The 21,845-nt window shown below is 50.3% G+C and overlaps 9 protein-coding genes across 9 annotated transcripts; 4 read left to right on the top strand and 5 right to left on the bottom strand.

The window, feature by feature from the left end:
* Positions 1 to 327: 327 nt before the first annotated feature.
* Positions 328 to 1,566, bottom strand: EPUS_00086 (uncharacterized protein; the record flags this gene model as incomplete). The annotated part of the gene is made up of 1 exon (XM_007789116.1): positions 328 to 1,566. One exon carries the CDS (start codon positions 1,564 to 1,566, stop codon positions 328 to 330), a length of 1,239 nt encoding a protein of 412 aa, XP_007787306.1.
* Positions 1,567 to 2,114: 548 nt separating this feature from the next.
* On the bottom strand, positions 2,115 to 3,577 carry EPUS_00085 (uncharacterized protein; the record flags this gene model as incomplete). Its single annotated transcript, XM_007789115.1, has 2 exons — positions 2,115 to 3,134; positions 3,188 to 3,577. The coding sequence occupies 2 exons, from the start codon at positions 3,575 to 3,577 to the stop codon at positions 2,115 to 2,117; spliced, it is 1,410 nt and encodes a 469-aa protein (XP_007787305.1).
* Positions 3,578 to 3,880: 303 nt separating this feature from the next.
* EPUS_00084 (uncharacterized protein) lies at positions 3,881 to 6,157 on the bottom strand (the record flags this gene model as incomplete). The annotated part of the gene is made up of 1 exon (XM_007789114.1): positions 3,881 to 6,157. One exon carries the CDS (start codon positions 6,155 to 6,157, stop codon positions 3,881 to 3,883), a length of 2,277 nt encoding a protein of 758 aa, XP_007787304.1.
* A 350-nt stretch (positions 6,158 to 6,507) lies between these two features.
* EPUS_00083 (Glucoamylase) lies at positions 6,508 to 8,178 on the bottom strand (the record flags this gene model as incomplete). Its single annotated transcript, XM_007789113.1, has 1 exon — positions 6,508 to 8,178. The coding sequence occupies one exon, from the start codon at positions 8,176 to 8,178 to the stop codon at positions 6,508 to 6,510; it is 1,671 nt and encodes a 556-aa protein (XP_007787303.1).
* A 1,028-nt stretch (positions 8,179 to 9,206) lies between these two features.
* On the top strand, positions 9,207 to 10,190 carry EPUS_00082 (uncharacterized protein; the record flags this gene model as incomplete). The annotated part of the gene is made up of 1 exon (XM_007789112.1): positions 9,207 to 10,190. One exon carries the CDS (start codon positions 9,207 to 9,209, stop codon positions 10,188 to 10,190), a length of 984 nt encoding a protein of 327 aa, XP_007787302.1.
* Positions 10,191 to 11,421: 1,231 nt separating this feature from the next.
* EPUS_00081 (Non-histone chromosomal protein 6) lies at positions 11,422 to 11,961 on the top strand (the record flags this gene model as incomplete). Its single annotated transcript, XM_007789111.1, has 4 exons — positions 11,422 to 11,554; positions 11,607 to 11,702; positions 11,759 to 11,883; positions 11,932 to 11,961. 4 exons carry the CDS (start codon positions 11,422 to 11,424, stop codon positions 11,959 to 11,961), a joined length of 384 nt encoding a protein of 127 aa, XP_007787301.1.
* A 1,364-nt stretch (positions 11,962 to 13,325) lies between these two features.
* EPUS_00080 (uncharacterized protein) lies at positions 13,326 to 15,281 on the top strand (the record flags this gene model as incomplete). Its single annotated transcript, XM_007789110.1, has 7 exons — positions 13,326 to 13,909; positions 14,122 to 14,187; positions 14,238 to 14,545; positions 14,605 to 14,716; positions 14,778 to 14,882; positions 14,950 to 15,125; positions 15,196 to 15,281. 7 exons carry the CDS (start codon positions 13,326 to 13,328, stop codon positions 15,279 to 15,281), a joined length of 1,437 nt encoding a protein of 478 aa, XP_007787300.1.
* A 991-nt stretch (positions 15,282 to 16,272) lies between these two features.
* On the top strand, positions 16,273 to 17,940 carry EPUS_00079 (uncharacterized protein; the record flags this gene model as incomplete). The annotated part of the gene is made up of 3 exons (XM_007789109.1): positions 16,273 to 16,486; positions 16,554 to 16,773; positions 16,845 to 17,940. 3 exons carry the CDS (start codon positions 16,273 to 16,275, stop codon positions 17,938 to 17,940), a joined length of 1,530 nt encoding a protein of 509 aa, XP_007787299.1.
* A 1,395-nt stretch (positions 17,941 to 19,335) lies between these two features.
* Positions 19,336 to 20,690, bottom strand: EPUS_00078 (uncharacterized protein; the record flags this gene model as incomplete). The annotated part of the gene is made up of 2 exons (XM_007789108.1): positions 19,336 to 19,967; positions 20,111 to 20,690. 2 exons carry the CDS (start codon positions 20,688 to 20,690, stop codon positions 19,336 to 19,338), a joined length of 1,212 nt encoding a protein of 403 aa, XP_007787298.1.
* Between the last annotated feature and the right edge of the window lie 1,155 nt (positions 20,691 to 21,845).

The following is a 21,845-nucleotide window of genomic DNA, read 5'->3' as shown; positions in this document are numbered from 1 at the left end:
AGGCGGCAAGGGAGATGCTGCACAGGAGTAAGAGCCTGATCGTGCCAGCACGCAGCATCAGACGTTCGAAGGGCGAGCTCTGTGGACTTGGTAATTACTGTACATGCTCCTTCATCGAGTCAGTTCAATGTTTGTTGACATGCCAAGAGTTGGGTCGGGTACAACGGAAGCTATTTAAGTGCGTTGCTCCCAGCCAGCTTCCAATTGGTTGCTTCGGTGGGGAGAGTTTCCCCACTGCACTTTCCCACAGTTTCCCACAGTTTCCCACACTGACCTTACCTAGTAACCTGAAACAACGCTGGAAAAACAATGAGCGGTCGACACTTTTCAGATGACGGAGAAATCATAGGTTGCATAATTGACAGCAGGTCCAGTCTCCGGCGAGTAGATCCAGTATTCGCTATTCCCCCATTCGGGATGATTAATGGCATCGATCCAGCCCTGGGTTTCCACGACCAGACAGCCATGCCGCTCCACAAACTTCGTGCCCCCTCCATAAACATGCGTATTCCTCTGCACTTGACTTTGCTTGACAGGGATAGTCCCGTTCTGGCCGTTGCAGCTATAGATCTGTAGACCTTGCTGGTTGGTGGACACGTCCATCCTGATTCCAGTTGTCATTGACCACAACGATAGTATGGGAAAGCTTGCGGCCTCAGCACCGGTGCCCCGAGGACGATCGAGGATGAATGTGTTGTCGTAGCCGGTGCAGCCCTCGCCGCAGAGGCCGGGGGCGCTTGCTAGGTCTCGGCCGACTGTCTTTGGTGAAGTGAAGTCGAGTACTGACCTTGCAGCAACGGTACCTAACGCGCCTGTCGGAACCAGAATGCTGTCAACCTCAACGTACCGGTCCGAGTATGGCATCCACAAGGTTTGGTCGTCTAAGATCGTCGGCGTGGTGAAAGCGCCCAGGTTCCAGTAGAAATGGGGAACAAGCATAATGGGTGTGGCCTCGTCTAGTGCAACGGACACAGTTGTCACGGTCAGGCGAGGGTTTCTTTCTCCAAGTGCGCCTGAAACCGCCGAGCTGACTGTGTAGGTTGCATGTGTGATGACAGAACCCGGAAATCCTTCAAAGGCACTATCCAGAAGAGTAAACGTGATGCTGGTGTCCGACTGCGATGTCACGGTCCAATTGCGCTGGTCGTAGCCTATGAGGCCTCCATGGAGGGTATTTGCTCCATCGTGCTCGTTCGTTGGAATGTCGAACGTCTCCCCATCAAGCGCAAAGGTGCCATTCCTGATGCGGTTGCCATAGCGCCCGACGATAGTCCCGAAGTACGTATGGTTGGTCGCTGAATCTACAGCGTATTGAGCTGGATCATCGTAGCCTACAGCAATATCTTGGTCTGCTCCGGACCTATCGGGTACCAGTAAAGACGTGAGACGCGCTCCGTATGGAATGAAGGTCGCAGTGATGTTCTCCGCGCTCAACGTATGCAAAGTGAAAGGGGAGGACGAGGTAGCAGTAGCGGCAAGGGAAACTGAGGCCGACGAAGCCTGAGCAAGCAGAGGACGTATGAAAGAGCTCGAAGTAAGGAGAAGGTTCAGTAAAGGGACTATCATGGCGACAGAAAGAAAGGCACAGACGGCGGAGAGAAGATTCTTGCGAGGATGAATGATGGGACGCAAGGTTGTCCCCAGGGAGTGGGAACCCTTATGAGCGTAAGTCTGTGCCATTCGACGTCAAGCTTGTAACACATCAGCTGCCTCAAGGTTGCAGATACGAAGCTCCGAAGCTCCCTTTGGATTTGTGCATGTGTGACGGTGTGTTGCAAAGATCATTTACTTGTTCTTGCAGGGCGCTGGGATTGTTGACGTGAGTAGGAGTCGCACAAAGGCCTGGGAGTCTCGGGAGGGGGGAGGGGGGAGCTTGGCCATGTGACGCTGCGAGTTAAGTAGAATATTCCTTTTCGAGGCTTGACTCCCAGCTACTTTGGGGTTGGGTAGCCAGCATGATGCCATCAACCATACCCTCCAAAACCAGACCCACTAACATCATACGGTAGTGCAAAAATTGGTGTGGTAAGGGGTACAAGCCTTGGTTCTTCTCCACTTTACAGGTTACGGGATTTTGAAAGATGCGATCTAAGTCTCCGAATTCTTTTGAGTTGCTACTGCACGCCTCTGTTCATGTCTACCAAGTGTACATCCAGATATGCTGGCCAATCAGGAGCCAGGGTACTCCTCGTATGCGATGCTGGTTTGAGCGCTTCATCAACCATTTTCTCGTCCATAAAACCAGATGGCTCGTTGAACACAGCCCGCAGCTTCTCCTGATCTTCCTCCACCTCTTCTTGAATCAGTTGGCTGACAGCTGGGAGCGCTGCGCCATTTCTTGGCTGATAGTTGTGCAGGGTAGCATATGGGAGCTGCGGCCGATTCGCGATTGCCACATCACTCAGGATGTCCAGACGAGTCTGACCGCCAATGTTGCGTGTGGATCGGGTGACGTGGAAGTTCTGACTTGCTGTCCTTTCCATCTCGGGCGCTGCTAGGCCGTCTTCATCGTCTGGATTCGAGTCGTCACCAGAACCCGACGTCTGACCAAAATCTTGCTCCTTGGTGCGTATATCTGCGCCGTTAGTCTGTATTCCGGATTTGGAGGTGGAAAAAAAGTGGCGTGTAGCGATATGCGCTTGGTGTGATTGGAGATTGAGCTCCTTCTCCGTGAAAAGACTATTGATCGAGTAGAGAGGAGCAGTCTGGTGCGCCTGTATCTTTGCTTTGGCTCTTTCAGCTGGCGTTGAAATTCCATCTCTGGCCGGAGACCCAGGCTCATCGTCCAGTGCTTTCCGCTTTCGTTTGTTGAGCCCTTCTCCTGCCAGTCCATTCCCTAACTCCTCCATGTCAATCCTGTGTCTAGCATGCCGGGTCTTTCGATTTGTCTGGCCACCACTGCCTGGGCTAGACGGATTGGTGATGCTGAACTGGCTCGGATGTAGAAGGAGCGTGTTTGTGTCTGCAATGTCGAGTTGTTCTTTCTCTCTCATCAATCTCTGTTTGCGGGAGGAGAGCTGCTGTACGAGTCGTTGTCGAAGGGTGTCTGCTAGGTAGTCGCACTCGGTTGCCGCGAGGTGTAATCGATAATCGCATTCATGCTTGATCCTGTCAAGACGCTCCTGGTGTTCGTTCTATCCTATAGTGAGCGACACGACACCGGAGGCCCCAGATACACGAAACCTACCATAAGTTGCGTAAGTTCAATGTCCCGTGCCTCCTTTGCCTGATTGATCTCTTGAACAAATTCAGAGTACCATTTGCCTGCAAGCGATGACATTTCTGATTGATATGGTGTTCCCGCAGCTGCAACCTCAACGAGGCCGGTAATTGCTTCAGGCGAGTCGTCCAGCGGCTCGGGATTATAAGGATCGGCTTGAGTGATCAAGTTCATATCGTGTTGAAGAGCGACGATCTGTTTATGGAAGTATGCGCTTCGGTTCTCCTTAAAGTCGTTACTGAGATCCTGGAACTGCGCCATCTGCTGGTTGCGCTTCCTGTCTCTTTTTGAGATAGGCTGGGGAGGAGAACGTCCATGCATTGTTGGTGAAGTCGGAGAGGGAGAATTAAACGCCATGATGGATCTTCAAACCAAGGAGACATCCAGATCAAGGACCGTGCTGGGGAGGGCTGTTGCGTTTACTACGCAGAATAGTTCAAGGAAGACAGATGACTTAACTAACTAGCAGTGAGCAGGGGAGCATTTGGTTCCTGTTTTAGCGTCAAGCCCCATTGGGGAAATGACGTGCGGGGGTTATTACAGTGACTTTTGCTGCGGTCAAGTCGAGCCAGAAATGTGAGCATAAATGTGCTGGAAGTCTTCAAGTAACAGGTGCCTCTTTGAACAGAATCTTAAAGTTCCAGACTCATTATTCTAATATCACAGGTGCGGTACATGCATACTTGCTAACACAAGATTTATAATGCTGACAACTCCCTCTCCCAATATCAGGCCACTAGCCAAAACAATGACCCTCGTCTCCCCTTCTCCCTCAGAACGCCGTACCCACCACCAGTTGATCAATCCGCCCACAGTCCGCGCCAGTGTGAAGCTTGGAGTGTTGTACATGCCGACCGCAACGGCTATACCACCCGGCACATACGGATGTACGCTTCGTAGCGAGCTTGCTTCATCTTGCTCTGAAAGATATATGCGCAAGGATGTCAGGGCCACAAAGATGACACCAGCGCCAAGAGCAAATTGCCACGCCATTGGAGGTAGACCCTGACCAGTAACTAGTCGAGCAGTGAAAACCCAAACATATGCCGTCGGTACCTGGAACATCTCTCCAGGTACGGCGTAGACCGAAACGTAGAGTTTGTACACGGCCGCAGAGACGATTGCGCCAACGACACTCCCAATGACCTGGCCATAGAACTGCGCTTTGGGACTTGCGCCAATGAGGTGACCTGCCTTAAGATCCTGCAGCATGTCACCGGCCTGGAGTGCACCACTTTCGGAGACCGCTCCTGCAATGAGATTGATAATAATGGCATGGTCGTGGTGTTTGGACGACTTTGGAGGCACAACAAGCGCAAAGAATAATTGCGTGAGCTTTGAGATACCCGAAACTGGATTAAGGTCTGTTTCGCCAAGAGCACGGACACCCATGATGGAAAGAAGCATGGCGATGACGGTCGACAGAAGTGTTAATGAAATTGATATATAAGAGCCGAAGGTTAGCTGAATACAGAGAACACAGAAGATTAACGTCAAGGGCAGTAATATCGTGATAGTCTTTGTGGAAATGAGGTGATGAGGTGGAGCGTCGTCAGCTAGCACAGATGGCATCCCGTCAGAGGGCGTTTTGCCAGGGGACGGTCGCTGGTTCCTGAGCGCTGATGGATCCCCCGTCCCCACTCTCATGTAGCCTCTGTATGCTGGTCCTAAGAACAATTCTTTCCACGATCTGGAATTGGCAGAATGGTCCTTAAAGCTGCGACTCCAGGCTGGAGCGTGGTGCACTAACGGCTTGAGGACTAGCCAGGCCATGTTGATGATGGCATCTGCGAGCATGATGGCAAGACTCACCCACACAATCCAGCCTTTGCTGCCGTGTTCCCAATCAGAGGTCTTTCCAGGAGCATATCCTCGATTCTTTGCAAGTGGGCTGAGAATGCCCCAACCAATGATGGCCCCAAGCAGCATATGTACTGTGGTAGCAGGTCCCATTATTACCCCCTGACCTACATAGGCAGGCGAAGGATTCAGTGTCCAAAGCCAAGCAGATGCCAGCGTCGTGCCAAAGATAGGGATGTGGCGAACGGAGGGAACGAAATACTGGAACAGGGTATATAATGCTGAGCCGGCGAAAGCAATGAGCAGAAGTCGAATCTGTGCTTTCCAATCTGATTTATGGTCATACTCCGAGTTCTTCTTGGATATGGTATGGTCTGATTCCTCGATCTCGTAGTCTTCCTGGAGCAAAGCATGAACCTCCTCGGTACCTGCAGTTTCGATCTCATTGTCCTGTGCTCCCTTGGTTGCCCCATGTATTACTCCAATCATCAACGCCGTTGCAGTGCCGCTTGGGAACTTGAGCTTCTCTCTGATTATGACTTCTTTTCTCAATGGTACAGCAAAGACCACCCCAAAGAGACAGATTCCCAAGCTCCAAAGCATCAACCTGCCTATACCCAACTCAATAGGTGCGCCTTCTCTTTTCTTGAGCAGAAATTCAAGAGCAGGTATCACGCCCACAAAGCCACAGCCAAGAGGCATAGTTCCAACAGCTCCAGCCACGGTCTGGACAAGCACATTCTCCACAGGCGTAAATGGTAGAGTAAGGTGCTTCGAGATGGTTTTAAAGAATCCGAACCCAATCAGTGAAGCCGGCATAGCCATTCCAGATACCCAGCCAGTCTGGAGTCCGAAATAGGTGTTGGAGAAGCAGATGATGACACCAATGACCAGGCCAACCAAGGTACCTCGGAAGGTGAAGTTTGTGGCATCTGTGGCAGATTTCGATACAGCTAAATTGCGCGCATAGCATCCAAGGTCACTGCGGGTCTTGGTCAGGGTAGGCGATTTCCTTCTAGACAGATCAGTCTCGCAGTATTGCGCTGTTCCATGGCTTGCAACCTCATGCTCGAGAGCTGAGTACTCGTGGGAATCATCGCTTGGTCCACTCTGTGAGGAGCCTCTATCGGGGGCCATGCTGTGAAAGGTAGGTGAGTAAAGACGGATCTCATGTTCTATGAAGGATGCAGGATGGCGTGTGCTCATGGGCCGAAGGGCCGAAACTTCCCCCACCACACCCAATTCTAAGTACAATCAACGGGAGTAAAAGCATGTCTATTACATGCCATCCGCAGCGCGATTTGAGCTTAATCAACTCAATTCATTGGAAGGCGATGCGATTATCTTTTGTCTTAGTGGTGTGATCCAGATGATCATACTGGGCAATTCATAGAAGCATTAAAGGGATGAACAGACCCCATCAGTTCAACGCTACAACACCAAATACGTTGAACACTAGTCGATTGATACTCGCCGATCAGCTAAGTCTACCATCTCAAGAAGGGTGTGGCTCTGTTGGCAGCAGCCGAGCTGGTCGACCCAGCCATCCCAGACCCTGAAGCAGATCCATTTGGAGTCACAATGCCAGCAACGTTGGGAAAACTTGTTGCCGTCGGCTCTATGTAGGTTCCATTCGAGCTAGACGCCTGACAGGAGTTGGGCACAGTATTTGCAGCAGCCTCACCCCAGGATTGCGGCAGCGTGCTATTGCGCGCAAACTCCATGGTCAAGAAGCTCGCGTATGACCACGTCAGGTCTCGAGCAGACACCGCTGTGCCGTTCTCACGAGAGAACTGTTCTGCTAACGACCCATTTTCAGGTGTATATTCCTGCACGACAGCGACGAAACCATCAGCATAATCTCGAACAGCTGTTGTGAGAGTTGCAAATTCAGGAGAGTTCGAAGCGTAATTGCCATTCGTTGTGTTTGTGCCGAGGTCACTGAAAAATCCTGCATTCAGGTTGTCTACAGTGATGCTGCCGGTGGCGTTCCACTGATGGATTGCCGAGTAGAGCTGTTCTGCCGCCGCTAATGTGCAAAGATACCATGGGTTACCCTCATAATACCTGTCCTCTGTATATCGGCCAACAGCGGCTGCTTCACCAGGTCCCAAGTTCGAGTTGATGGTATATACGTTACGGAAGGAGTCGACAACCGCTTTATGATTCGCCAACGCTCGAGAAGAGCATGGCTGGAAGGTCGAGTCTGTGCAGCCTCCTTCAGGGTCGTACATGTGGATGGAAGTCAAAATAGAGTTACAATCCAGGCCACTGCGTTGATAATCTCCTTGTAAATTGATGTTACTGACGATAGATGTGCCGTTCCAATAGTTCTGGAGGAAGCAAAGAGTATTGGGCGCTTGCGAGTCACAGCCATCACAAGTCTCGCCTACCGATTGGGCGAAGTTAGCACCCTCAACAAGGGCTCGGTATTGTACAGCGGTTGTGAAGAAGGATGAGCCATTCACTTCCTCCCACAGATCGAACCCTGTCTGATTCCAGTACTGAGCAACGTAGCTGAGGTCGTTAGACACAATAGGCCAGATCACATCATGCACGGTTGCATTGTTGTCACTGCTAGCAGCCACGATGGCTTTGGAATATGCAATCAGAGCAATTGCGCGTAGAGCTGGGCCGTCTCGCTGCGGCCGGCCCCATTCTCCTTCGAAAGCAGTTTCATTGGTGTAATATTTGGGCTCCCCAAGACCCTGGCCGGATGCGAATGTGCCTGAAAGATTATCCACAGTTTGAAGCCTGCCCTGAGCCAAAATGTACTCCTGTATGAGAGAGCCAAGACCTTGGTTGCCCTGGATGTAGGAATCAATGAGGAATTTGATGGTCAGAGCGGAATCTCGTGTCCAAGTATAGAAGTAGTTTGGATCCTGCGTACTTGGGGATGCGACGACAATCCCAGAAGAGGCTCCCTCGACCAATGACCCATTCGCACCTATGTTGTTGAGAATTCCCTGCAAAGCAATTGGGCTTTGCCTGGCGATAAAACTGTTCACATCGTTGCTCTGTCGTGACAGCACATTGAAACCCGTTGCTCTTACAAGCTGTGATAGAGAGAAATCACAAAGCATGTACCTATAGTCATGAGTATTTGTGTGTTTGTAATTGCTTTTGGACGCGTACAACAGAACATCATTCCACAACATCATGACCGATTAGTAGTATAAAGGTTCCACTGGTGCGCCGAATAGTTCGACAGGGGTTCAAGCTCCGATAGGAACCATAACAAGAAGCATGGAATTCAACCACTTTCTGGACAACACTGATGACTGCTAGGTATGACAGAGGAAATAGAATGTTGGAGCAGACCCAAAGGAGATATACTTGTGAGTTACACAAATGAAATTGGTCTTGATAGCTCTGAGTAAAGAACAAAGTTTCTCCGCATTGGCCGCAGCCATTTAGCAAATTGACGTTTGATTGCTCCTGTCATCTGCCTCAGACACACTTTTTGATCCCTGACCGGAGCAGCAGCGACCAGGGGCCTAGGGGACGGAACGGAGTATCCACCTTTCTCAAAAAGACGCAACTCATGGTTGTGGAGTGACTCAATAAATTGATCCCTTTAGCACAGTAGGTCGTGGAATGTGTGGGAGAAAGTTATGCTTGCTGCCGAGGTTGATTGTCAGTAAATGGTGCCTGAGAGTAGTATGGGAACACCGGAAAGCGCTTGCGATGAAATTTCCCGCCTAATGTTTCAATGCCTGGAAGTACTGCATATCAACTTTCGGAATACGGAGTATTCAACGACTTATTGATGCATTAGAGCTTCTCACAATCCGAAGATAAAGTGTCGTTAGTTCTGGCGCAGTTGGTAAGTGGACTATTGCCTCCTTTGCAAATAACTACGCGCTGTCCTCAAATTCCACGTACTATAGTACCGAAGTGGTCGTATTTCTTGCTTGGCAATAATTCTCTGGCCTGCGGTGCTTTTCTGAGCTTTGGATGGATCAAAGGTCATCAGTTGTTCAACCTGTACGCAAGCTGCGAACGTTATGGGCAATGAATCAACTCAGAAAGCAACACCGCCTGGGCAATACGATCTTGCTACCAAGGGCTACCAGCTGAATCTTCGCCAACTCGGGCCAGAGATGAGAGAATAGAAGTCAAGCTAAGATCTATCGAGATCTAGTCCTCGTTACTTCGGTTGATATCATTCTTCCATCGAGACAACATGTCACCCATTGACTCTGTAGCGATCCCTTCCAACGAAGTCCTACTTCGCGCTCAATCACAATGGCTATTCACATCAGCAGAGCTTCTCCGTACTCCCAGTATCCTCGATGGCCTTTCACCAGCCCAAGAACACTCCAACCGATCAAAAGGGGTCAATTTCATCACGCAAGTGGGCATCCTGCTGAAGCTACCCCAAATCACCCTTGCGACAGCTTCGGTGTATCTACATCGCTTCTATGTCCGTCATTCGATGGTTGATCTACCCTCACGACCAGGCCTCCATCACTACGCTATCGCCGCTACTTCCCTCTTTCTTGCTACAAAGGTCGAAGAGAATTGTCGGAAGATGAAAGAGCTGGTGGTTGCTTGCTGTCGAGTGGCTCAGAAGCAACCAAATCTGGTAGTGGATGAGCAGAACAAAGAGTACTGGCGATGGCGAGATACCATCCTAGTCAACGAAGACCTCCTTCTAGAATCCTTATGCTTTGATCTCCAGCTCGAACACCCTCACCGGCTTCTCTTCGACATCTTGTGCTACTACAATGTTCAGGATAACAAGCATCTTCGCAACGCAGCCTGGGCTTTCGTCAATGATTCAAATCTTACCACGCTCTGTTTGCTATTTCCGGCAAGGACGATTGCCGCCGCAGCTCTATACGCCGCAGCCAAGCACACCGATGTAGCTTTTCCTGATGATGAATGGGGCCGACCATGGTGGGAGCAATTAAGTCTTGATATTGTGGAGTTGAGGAAAGCGTGCTCAGTTTTGGCAGAAGCGTATGAAGAGAATCCGCTCCCGAGGCAGGGAGAAAAAGGGTTATATGCTAGAGAAGAAGACGACATCGATGAAAATGGTGCCAAGACAAGGTCATCCCCTCTTACTACCACCACCACCACCACCAATGGCAATGTTCAGTCAAGGGCCCTGGAGGAGGAGAGACCTGTGAGTATGAGCGAAGGTAGTGAGGAGGGGGAAGTGTGATTGATGACAGCTGATGTCAGCCATCCAGCGGATATGAAGACATGCTTTGACGACTCATGCATCATGGAATTTGGCGCCACTAGTACGATACCCCTTGACTCGAATCAACTCTTCTTGCTGCGATACCTGATTGATAGAAACAAAAAGTCATGGTTGGCCTTTAGATAACCCTTGGAGAGCCCAAATAAGGCTCCACATTCCATGGACTGTTCAGTTTAATGCGGAAATAGGAAGTTGATAATGCCGTTCTCTTTGACCTATTCTCTTTGAACTGGATCAATGTTGGTCTCAAGGTCACGTGACATGAAGGGTCAGTCGAAATCACGAGCATTCTTTGTTTTATTGATGACAACAAGCTCCCAGTGATGCATACCCATGCTGTCTTCTCCCTGATTACAAAACAGTTCTTAGTCTCCTTGCTGCAGCAGACAATCCTCGTCTTCCTTGTCTGGACTGTTGTATGCATAGGATACCGCGCAGAGACGGGGCCTGCACTGCTGTGGCTTTCCCTTTGGCTGCTAACTAAGCATGATGGCTGCAGCACTATAAACAACCAGCCCTGTCACAGGCTGTTAGGCTGTTAGGCTACTAGCCATTAAGAATGAATGATTGATTGAGGGGTTGGCTCCCTAGCGTTGCGGCAGATCAATCGGCTGAGCCCACAGCGTAAATTCACCGCCCATTCTCTCTCCCACGGCCAGTTCGCCCTTTCAGTGCTCTCACACAAATTTGAGACTCAGTACCTCAGCCAGAAAAAAAGTGAGTAGTAAAAGTCCGATCCCTCACCACCCAATTCTCCACCACTACAAACCCCCCTTCAACTTTCACTTTTTATTTCTCAACCATTCCACCACCACTTTCAAATCTGATGAATGCTCCTCAATTGCCCATCATTCAATGCCTGATCAAAACCTCACTGTCGCCGACCTTCTCTTCATTGACTGACAAGATGCGTGATAGCATTCACTGCTCGGATTGCAGAACACGGAATCGATAGCTACTGCCACAATATATTGTAAGTGTTTCTGCACAATTAATGTGTTCCTGCCTTACAAATCTATACGCGCACCATTGTTTTGGTCCTACATTTTATGCGCTACCCATTGCCCGTAATCATAGCACCTGCCTGCCTCTTTACCAACCCAGTGCAGCTTGACTACCCCCATCTACATTGCATTCTCCTCCGTACCTGTGCTTAGCACTCAACCGTTCTTGAGATCTACTCAACAAAATGGCCAGAGCAAAGGCAGCACTGACTGAGTCCAAGTCGAAGACCAACTCCAACGCTCCCGTGTCTGTCGATATGCCCAAGGCGAAAGCTACCAAGAAAGGCACCCGTGGAGACGGTGGCAAGAAGAAGAAAGGTCAGCAACCTCCAACCTCACCGCGCTCGCATCCTTGCTTACTGCCCTGTAGATCCTAACGCGCCAAAGCGGGGTCTCTCAGCCTATATGTTCTTCGCCAATGATCAGCGTGATACCGTTCGTGAGGAAAACCCTGGTATCAGCTTCGGTATACTTCAGAATTCCTGCTCGTCTCGATTAAGTCTGACCGCGATGATCAAACAGGCCAAGTTGGGAAAGTCCTCGGTGACAAATGGAAGGCCTTGAGCGCGAAGGATCGCAAGCCATATGAGGACAAGGCAACAGAGGACAAAAAGCGCTATGAAACTGAGAAGCTTGCTTACCAAAATGTACGTCATCTATACGCAGGGCAACATGATCAAGCTGACACCAAGCAGAAAGACGAAGATGAGGAGGAATCGTCCTAGTTCGCCGTCGAAAACCCATCTAGTCGTTGGAGATTGGTGCAAGCGTCTATCAAATTAGGGTTGACCTCGACGACAGCTCTTGTTGTGTTTCTGCCCCAAGAAGGTTTGGTTTGCTATCATGCTTGCACGTGGATGGAAACAGGGATATGGCGAATGGTTTCTAATTAGCTTGTGATCTGCGGACAATTCTCACCGCTATGGATCCCCAGCAGACTTGAAGGTCTGCCCAAAGGCTGGGATATTAAGGATCCGTAATAGTGACTTCACAAAGGTGTCAGTGTATATTAGCTTTCCAATCGCACCATATCTACCTCAAAATACTTTATTGGTCAGGTCTCGTAGTTTGCGCCTACAAGGAGGGACTCGCCAATACTTCACGCGTTGTTGTTGTTTCCTATTCTCGCGTCCTGTGGGACCAATGATCAATTGCCCAGGCGAAACAATGATGATAGAAACCGAGAGGCCACTTACTAGTACGTCTGTGCCCTCGCAAGTTTACTACGTATCTCTGGTACCAAATTAGATCTCCATTACAGATGGCTCTAAAGCATCAATCCTTCGAGTTCTGCCTTAGGCATCAATGGGGCGAAAGCTTCTGCCAACGTCGATATTTGATCAGCTAAAAATCTATAAAGACCAGAGACATCTCTCAATGTCCCGTAAGATGCTGAAGACCTCAACTTGACCAAGCATCCTATCAGCAGGAGCATTCTCACATTCGTCATGAAGACTTCCTCTGCCGATCTCTGATTGGCTACGATGAAAAGCAGCTGCTGAACAATAGTCCACCCATGAAGACTGGACGTCGTGCATAACATTTCCCCGGTGTTTCGTGTGAAACAGACGAATACAACAGCTGCTACCATCGAGCGCAGGCGAAAGCAGAGTTTTTACTCAAAGAGTGGCGCAAAGTTTGACTACATGCTCCAACGGATGTGCTATCGAGTGTCAATGTTCAGACGCCTGAGCTTGACTGCTCAACTGAAGACATACTTCCGCTACTCAGATAAGTTTTTTTCAAATTGATAGGAGTTTGGGGGCAAGTGCTGTTACCCTGCGGGACAAAGCATGAATACAGAAAATTAAAGTTCTTCCGTGCAGGACGCTTAATGTGGAGCAAATCGGCAGAGACGATGGCGTGTTTCCACCATTGGCTTCGGTCACTCTCCGACTGACACGTCAACTCCACCCAGAGCTGGAGGCTCTCCAGCAACATGTGTGACGGATCTTGCGCTCCTGGCACACATTGCAGCTCAATGCTTCGCAGGGGTCAGGAGCTGAAAGTATGCCAGCTCTGCTCCCTAACGACTTCGCGGGACGTTTCCGAATGTTGAGAGCCTCACTTTGATGTTGCGACTGTCACCATGACTTTGGTAGCGTATGCGGAAAAAGCTGAAGACATTGCCGAAGCTCTCAGCAAATTCAAGACCCATGTACCGGATCACGCAGCAGACATCACCGCTTCGATAGCAGAGCTTTATGCCATCGGATCCCATCTGCGCGCCATTGACAGTGCGCGTAACTCTGCCGAGTTCCATGGAAACTTTCCACTGATTGAGAAGGATCTGAGACTTGTCTGTTCGAGCCTCGATAACACCGTGGAGGACGTTTTCGATATACTGGGGTACCTGGGCAATGGATCACCTGTGCCCAATGCCGGAATGTACCGGCAGAACTGGAAGGACATCTATTATTTCTTCATGCAGAACGGACGGGTCGCCTTGACGATGCGCCTTGAGATATACAGACGTTTTATAGCGGAGCTAGCCAGTATTATGAAGAGGTTCGTGCCCACCACCAAAGCCATCTCGTTATTTGTGCTCATCATTCGAAGAACCCAAGGGCTCCTACTCTTAGGAGATCTTCGAGATGAGATTCAAGCACTGCTCCCTGCACAACCCAGATTGATGGAAGGTGGGAATCAGATGTCACTCCACCCACGATGTGCGTGTGTCCTCAATGGTGTGTGCCCTAGCTGACAAGCCCAGCGCTGCTCACGAGGCATCGCTCATTCGAAAGAGAAAGAGATCCACCTATCAATCCCCCACCGTTACAGACCAGTCCTCGAGATCCCTTCCCACCAAGTGCACCAGAAGTACCAGGATCTCCTAGCACAGGCACCCAGTTTACTAGCTCAAGTTCATCAACTAACTCGGACAGTGAGCATTGGGCAATGAAGGTCTTCCTTGATACATCGACGACCCCGTTCAATAGGACAGGCAATGGGTAAGTGCGTGAAGGGGTACTTTATTAGGAGAAGGGCTGAATCGGTGTAGTTCGAGATGTTATGGTGAACATACCCCAGAAGCCCGCGCACGCCTCGAAGTAGACTACCAAGATATCTTGGAGATCACGTTTAGCGGCCAGAGCGAGCTCACCGTTCGACTGTACTGTCGTGAAGGTGATCACCGCGCCCGAATTCTTTGCAAATGGCCTCGTGGCTCGGGAGGGAGCAAATATTCTTGCCTCCCGTTGAATCTCCTTGAGTTCCACCGATCGGAATCATCGTTACAAATTTGCATGAAGAGACATGGAAGTTCGAGACTAGATCTCTGGGCCAATTTGAACTTCAGCACCATCGAAAGTATGTCCCAAATATATGGTTCGTCGATTTTTATAGGAGCAGAGTTAATGTTGTCTAAGGGTTGGTTATCTTTCACTGCACGCTACTTTCATTGCGCGGCCATGATGCCTGTAAGCCGGTCACGAATATTCAAGATTACGAGCTCGCAGGCGAGAAAGAATATTTTACAGGGTAAGGATCCGACCTGCCGTACCCTTTTCCATCGATTGCGCGACTAACATCCACCGGATAGTAAAATTATTGATGATGATTACCTTCATGCCCTACGCATCTATCGAGATCGCGATACGAAAGCCGTCCGGTTGCACGCCTCTGTCCATAGAGGGGAGATGAAGAGGTACGCGCAAACCACAACCCTCTATGCTTGCTGCACCAGAAAATTTGATTGATTGACTTGGTGCCAGGACGCCTGTCTGGACCGCCTTCATTACTCACTATCTTCTCTCTCGTACCTGGTTGCGTCGTGCTGGGCGTACATTGGTCTACATTCGAGAGCTGAGGCGTCATGTATTCTCATCGGAGTATATGCCGCACATGACGGGTAGAGGGGAACATGTTTTGAAGTTCACTTCTGAGGGAGGTAAGTCTTGAAGATTTTACCGAATCTGATTGACGCTGCACGCATGGACTGATATGAGCAACTTACCCAGATACGGATGCCTTCATGAGCACCATCTATGATCTTGGAGAGCCACCGCCACCCCATGCCAGAGTGCAGCCACCGCCACAGCCGTAGAGTTTCGATTCTAAATATTGACATGCGGATGTCTCCTACCTCCTATCTCCGGAAATATCGAGATCGCGCGAGGTTGACCACCATGCTCCGCTGTTTCGGAAATCACCATATTCACGTGCACACCTTTTCTTATCACTACTATCTAACGATGACAACGATGCCTATGATGATTGAACGGGGCCACGACATGCTCATGATATGCAGTATGCACACGACTCAGACACAGACACTAATAACCACCAAAAGCCCTCCTCTCTGGTTCAGTTTGATATACCATGCTTTGCTTTCGAATGACTTTATATTTGTCTTTTTGTGTTCAGGTGTACTGCAGATAACTATTCAGCATTTCAACCCGCTATCATACATTCGTCGGTAACTGTGGGGACGATGGCGGTCGACGATCAACCCGCGAGAGCCTTCTTATGGTGTTCCCTTATGGTAGCACGTGCATAATATCTCTTTTTTTCTTTACACATGCATCTTTCTTTTGAATCCGCCGAAGGAAAACATTCACTCCGATGTATGCAAACCCCATGAATAGTGAATAGTGAATAGTGATTAGCTGATTTTCTCAATTCGTCGCGTGTGCAGTATATAAACATGCTATTTCTCATTCATCGACTTTTCTATGTACTCGTAAAGACCATACTGGTAGATCGTCCCTGATGATTAGGGTTTCCCTTGCCAACACTACCCAAGTACAGTAGTACTGCAGCGTAGAAGGAAGACAGTTGCCGAGGCCCGGGAAACTCTTCTCGGAGGACGAGGGAGCGGAGTCCGAAGTAAGGATAAGTGTACTTAAGTGTTCGTGGGATGTCGTCATCGCTCCCCTGTTTCATTAGCTGCTAGTGTTGTACATATCATGCTTCAAGATACGTCGTGTTTTCCAGACTTTTCCAGACTTTGCCAGACTTTGCCAGACTTTTCCAGACTTTGCCAGACTTTGCCAGACTTACTCCCGGTGCGTAGTACATAGTCTGATTAGTGAAGAATGCCAGATGGCGTTGCAGGCCAGAACTGCTCAGGGAGGGTACAGCAGGTGTGCTCGGAGAAGAACAAAGCAACGCAGGAAGATGATCTCCTCAAGCCGGTGAAGAGGTCTTTGAAGTCCAGACTAGTTTCTTTTCTATGTTATGTGCCGTCTCGTTGTCGATATGATCCGAACCAACCTTTCGAGTTCTCCATTGGCCTGAATCTTCTATTTGGTACTTACAGCGCTCAGCCCTTTCTCTTTCAAAGGCTATTGCTCACTTGTGTGTGTGCATTTTCTAGCCTTCGCAGGATGTTTCACCGTCGCAAACCTATATTACAATCATCCCATCCTCCATCTGCTGGCGCGTGACTTTGGTGTCACGGAGTATCAGTCTTCTTACGTGCCAACTTTGGCTCAGGCAGGCTATGCCGGTGGTCTTTTATTTCTGTGTCCCTTGGGGGATCTACTTAGAAGAAGGCCGTTTGTGCTATTGCTGGTATGGTTCACCGCGACTGCATGGTATGTGAAGCCTTCGGATCATATCTATTCCGTCCTTGACCATGGCCTTGTACTCATACTCAATTCGACAGGATCGGGCTCTGCGTGACCACCTCCTTTTCCGTCTTCTGCGCGCTCTCCCTTGTCACATCTCTGTCCACCGTGACGCCGCAGCTCATGCTTCCATTGGTGGGCGATCTGGCGCCTGCTCATCGTCGTGCAGCCGCGCTCTCCATAGTAGTCTCTGGGCTCCTTCTCGGCTTACTCGTTGCTCGTCTGCTCTCTGGAGTTGTGGCCCAATATGTCGGGTGGCGCTATATCTACTGGATATCTTTCGCCTTGCAATACCTGATTCTTATCCTGCTTTGGCTTTTCATGCCGGATTACCCGTCTACAAACCCTGTCAACAGCTGGGTGGAACTACTGCAAAAGTATCCGGGCTTGCTTTTTGATATCATCAGAATGCCGTTTCGACACCCGGTTCTGGTGCAAGCTTGTGTATTCGGCTTCTTGACCAGTAGCACATTTAATTCCTTCTGGACAACCCTAACTTTTCTGCTCTCTTCCGCGCCTTACAACTATTCTTCTCTGGCAATCGGTCTCTTCGCTTTGATAGGCGTCCTCGCCATGACATGGGGCCCATTCTTCGCTCGAACCTTCATGGACAAGCATCATCCACTATTTTCCGTACTCATCGGCACAATGATAAACCTCGTTGGGATTGTGGTGGGAACCTATACCGGAAAGATCAGTGTTGCCGGTCCTGTTATCCAGGCACTTTTTGTCGACATTGGCTTGCAGACCAGTCAAATTGCCAACAGAACTGCAATTTACCAGGTTGAGCCAAAAGGTCGGAATAGGGTCAATACCACCTTCATGGTCAGCATTTTCGGCGGGCAGTTGATGGGCACCGCCGTGGGAAATAGACTCTACGACCATGGTGGGTGGATTGTGTCAGGCTCGGCAAATGTGGGCTTCACCTGTGCCGCATTACTTGTCTGCCTGCTTCGGGGCCCACATGAATCCGGCTGGGTCGGGTGGAGTGGTGGGTGGAATATGCGGAAGGAAAGACATCCGCTCGAACCTAAGGTCACCGAACCAGACGATGTAGAGAAGCAAGCTGAACGGAGTCCTGAGGCCGAATCAGAGAAGAACTCCAGGGAGATTCCAACACGGGCTGAAGCCTGAGAAAAAGCACGGCAAAAAAGGAGGACGGATGAAATGGCATTGCACATACCCGTCTCAATTGATTCGCCCAAAGCAACAGCATCTCCAAGCCCTAAGGTTGGGACATCTAGCAAGCCAGCTATGCCTAAAAGGACAAGACCTGGAGCCCATGTCAACCTGAGAGGAAGCTCAACCCAATGGTCTGCAGAACCGCTACCCCAAACCCAGCTGAGGATGTCAACACCACCATTAACAATCAAGGGATAAAGACGGTGTCCCTCGCCTTTCCACAACCACAGATGTTACCATGCCGCCGCTCCAGTCCAACTCCAAGCCAGCAGCAGGAAGACATGCAGCCGCCCACCACGAGAAATCAACTAAATAACAGCCCATTCCCATGTCACAACGGCCATCGAACGAGCACGCACCGTCCTGACTCAAAGATTATCCGTAGCAACATGCGTGTGCAACCGCCGAGTTGGTTTGATCCTCAGGTCCGCAACAGAAACCCACCCTAAGGAGGTGACTGCCGAACGCCCCACCCTCCTCCCACCAACAAAGTGGATACGGGAGACCAAGAACTACAGCTGTCCTAGGTACTCTATGACCTGGCGGATAGATACACAAGGGAGCCAAAGGTCGGAAAAAGGGTGGGATAGGGTCCAGACCTCTTGGGATTTCACATCCACGTCGACGTTCACAACTAACTAGCCTACCTACGCCCGTACATGGGAACGAGGTCGATCTAGCAGGATCAGTGGATTAAAAAGAGCTCGATGCACGCCGCTATGCCGGGTTATACTGTAAAGCATTCAGTCAGCCCCGGGGAGAGGGGGGGCCGGTAAATCAATGGTCCAGACTTCACCGTTCCCAAGGGCCCTGACACAGGTACACCAGGGCCCTGAAGAAAAACCACCCACCCAAAAAACCTTTTATCAGCGGGAATCTGCACTGTTCCTCTGACGGTACGCAAGCATTTCTGAGTGGGCAGGTGGTGGGGAGGGGGAGGGGGCGATGCAATAGGGCTCTCGCTCCCACTAAGATATCAGTTAGGGAGTAGGGGTTGACAAAGGGAATATGGAGGAAGAAAGAAAAGGGGGAGGGGGACGCCGGTGTATACATGCATCGTCGGAAGGGGGAGAGACAAGATGAGCGGAAGTGGGAATCTGTACGAATGGGATTAGCCAGTCTACATGATTCACAGCCGAGCAGAATGGAGACGATGAACGAACCTCACCTCACCTCACCTCACCTCTGCCACCCCGTGGCATATAGCAAGCAAAAAAGGCAGTCGAGAATTAGGTCGTTCACTAGCAATATCATGACTGACTGACTGACTGACTGACTGACTGACTAATTGCCCAGCGATCTGTTCCCACCCCATCGAAGTGCACATGCACATGCATCGCATCAGCATCAATTAAAGCTACCATTCCTCCCCGCCCTGCCACCACCATCACAAGCGATACGCTCGAGAAAGGGAGAGAGACCGTTGCGCTCACCACTCATACCCATTCTCCTCGGATCGTATCCCGGCGAAGCCCCACCAGCACCAGCACCAGCATATGGGAGACTAGGCCAACCACCAGGAAACCCGTACCCTCGACTCATGCCCATGCCCATGCCGGGATGCATCCCCGCCCTGCCCCAAGGACTCACGCCCTCAGGGCCTAGACCTCGTCCAGCCCTCATCTGGCCCAGCACATCCGGGTTCCAATTCACAAGCCCACTCCCGTAGCCCAGCATCTCCAGCGGTGCCAACCCGCCATGTTCGCGTCTCCATGGAGACAGATAGGTTTCTTCGAATTCCGGTCCCAAGCCGTAGCCGAGACTTCTTGGGGCGCCGAGGCCTGGGAATAAATCTTGGATATGGAGCAGTTGGACGGCATATTGTTCGGCCAGGAGTCTGGCGCCGTAGAGTTCGAGGAGCTGGATCTGCTTGAGCCCGCGTAGCAGCTGGCGTTCGGCCGAGTTGATGAGCAGGAGACGTTCTAGGTTTTCTGGGTGGGGAAGGCCGTAGTGCTGACGGTGGCTGTCGATGAGGGGTTCTGCTGAAGATGTGAGTGCGTGTTGGAGTATAAGATAGAGGAAGGAGGTTGGGTGATCTTAGGGAATACGAATGGCGAGCAGTGTAATGACAGTAGACTGAATCCAAAGTGGCAGACAACTACTGCATCGAGGTCTTGCTTACCGTCCATATTGAAAAATTCTTGTAGCCTCAACGGCCTATCAAAACCCGGAGGAAACCGGCCAAGTGAGTCCATCATTGGGAGCAACATCATGCACTCGCCCGCTAGGCCAGCATTTCTTCTTCGCGCGATTTGATTGTTATGTCGAAGGACGTCCCGGTTATACGCATGAATCTGCTCGGGGCTCCACCTCACACCTCCAGGTTCCATACCTTGGAGTGGATAAGTGTAAGGGAGCCGCCAATTCGGGTCGGGCAATTCGAGATGATCTGCATCATCACACAGGTGTGGTAGACTCCTATATCGAGGGCTGTATGAAGAGGAGAGGAATGGCCCGTGTCTGTCGATGATAGCATCGTCCGAGGCCCCACCGAGGATGGATCGATGCCGAAAGGGGTAGCGTATATCAAGAGCATTGTCGTCATTAATATAGTGAGCGAGAGGGCGGTCCGAACACGATCGATGCGTTCGTTTGACGGGAACGAGAGCGTAGTCTCCACTGATAAGTCGAGCCTGAGGTGCGTGAAGTTCATTATCTAGATCATGGCGACAAAATGCTGGGTAATCGGCAAGGCAAGCCATGGAGAACCTGCTTGATTGACCGGGCTTGGAAAAAATTAAATGGCACAGAGATAAACATAAGGTTCCAAGCAAAGAAAGTACAAAACTTGACGAGATAGAGCAATTTCGAGGGGGGAATGAGAGATTTTTGTAGTCTTGCACTAAACAGGCTGCCAGCTTCCACAGCAACTACTATCGGTTCTGATGCATGTTAATGTACTGGGGGCGAATTTTGATGGACTGTAGATGAGGCATAGGCAGCGCAACGTCGCACAACAGTCAGACCACAGGGAGGTGACCTCGTGGTGTGCTCACCGTAGCTCATAGTCAACGCTTTGGATACGTTCCTCGGCAACGGCTCCAGCATCATTAGAAGACTATATGGTGAGGAAGATTCATGCAGGTCACAGCTAGAGTGACCGATCAGTGGGAAAGCTGCAGCAAACGAAAGACTTGATTCGTCCGGCGAACGTACTCAAATACTTCCGTATGGTCGAAGACAAGCAATGCTTCGAAGTAGCACTGTGGTAGCGGTACCAGACCGGTTTGGTAGCTTGACGGCTTTCAACAGTGTCTGAGGTACTTCGAAAACGATACTGTGCCTTTCCAAGGACTAACGGATGGAAAGTACCCCGAGGCCCACAGAATATGGACATCACTGGAGAGGCGTTGTTTGCTGCGACGTGACCGAACTACCGCCCCTCGCCATTAGCTCCACCACGAGCCGATGCTGACGGTAGTCCGCAAAGGGCTGGTATTAGCGAAAGAAGCGGTGTACTGATGAGTCACACACACAGTACTTCAGCAGACGATGCATGTTTCTGCGTGTTGAGTGGAAGATGCATGAGCGGAGAAACCGGATGAAAATTTTGCGGCACCTCTGAATAAAACCATATGATCGAGGCCGTCGAACCATTGTGGATCATCCATCAAATGCCACCCTGCTCGGACATGAATTCCATGGGAAAAGAGCCATAGATCTCTGTGATCGGAATTCCCATGCGAGAACATGGAAGAATCGAGGTAGTTTCAGGGCGCAGATGGCATGGTCTGACAAGTGTTTAGAAAAGACCGCGGCACTTTAAACAAGTTTGCTCCCTTTGCGTAGTACAGCACCGAGCTTGCAAAGTAATTTCTTTCCGAACAAAGCACACTCCAGCGAGTCGATAAGTTGCT

Source organism: Endocarpon pusillum (genome assembly GCF_000464535.1).
Source record: "Endocarpon pusillum Z07020 unplaced genomic scaffold C734253, whole genome shotgun sequence".
Lineage (NCBI taxonomy): Eukaryota > Fungi > Ascomycota > Eurotiomycetes > Verrucariales > Verrucariaceae > Endocarpon > Endocarpon pusillum.
This window is presented reverse-complemented; position numbering and strand designations above follow the sequence as displayed.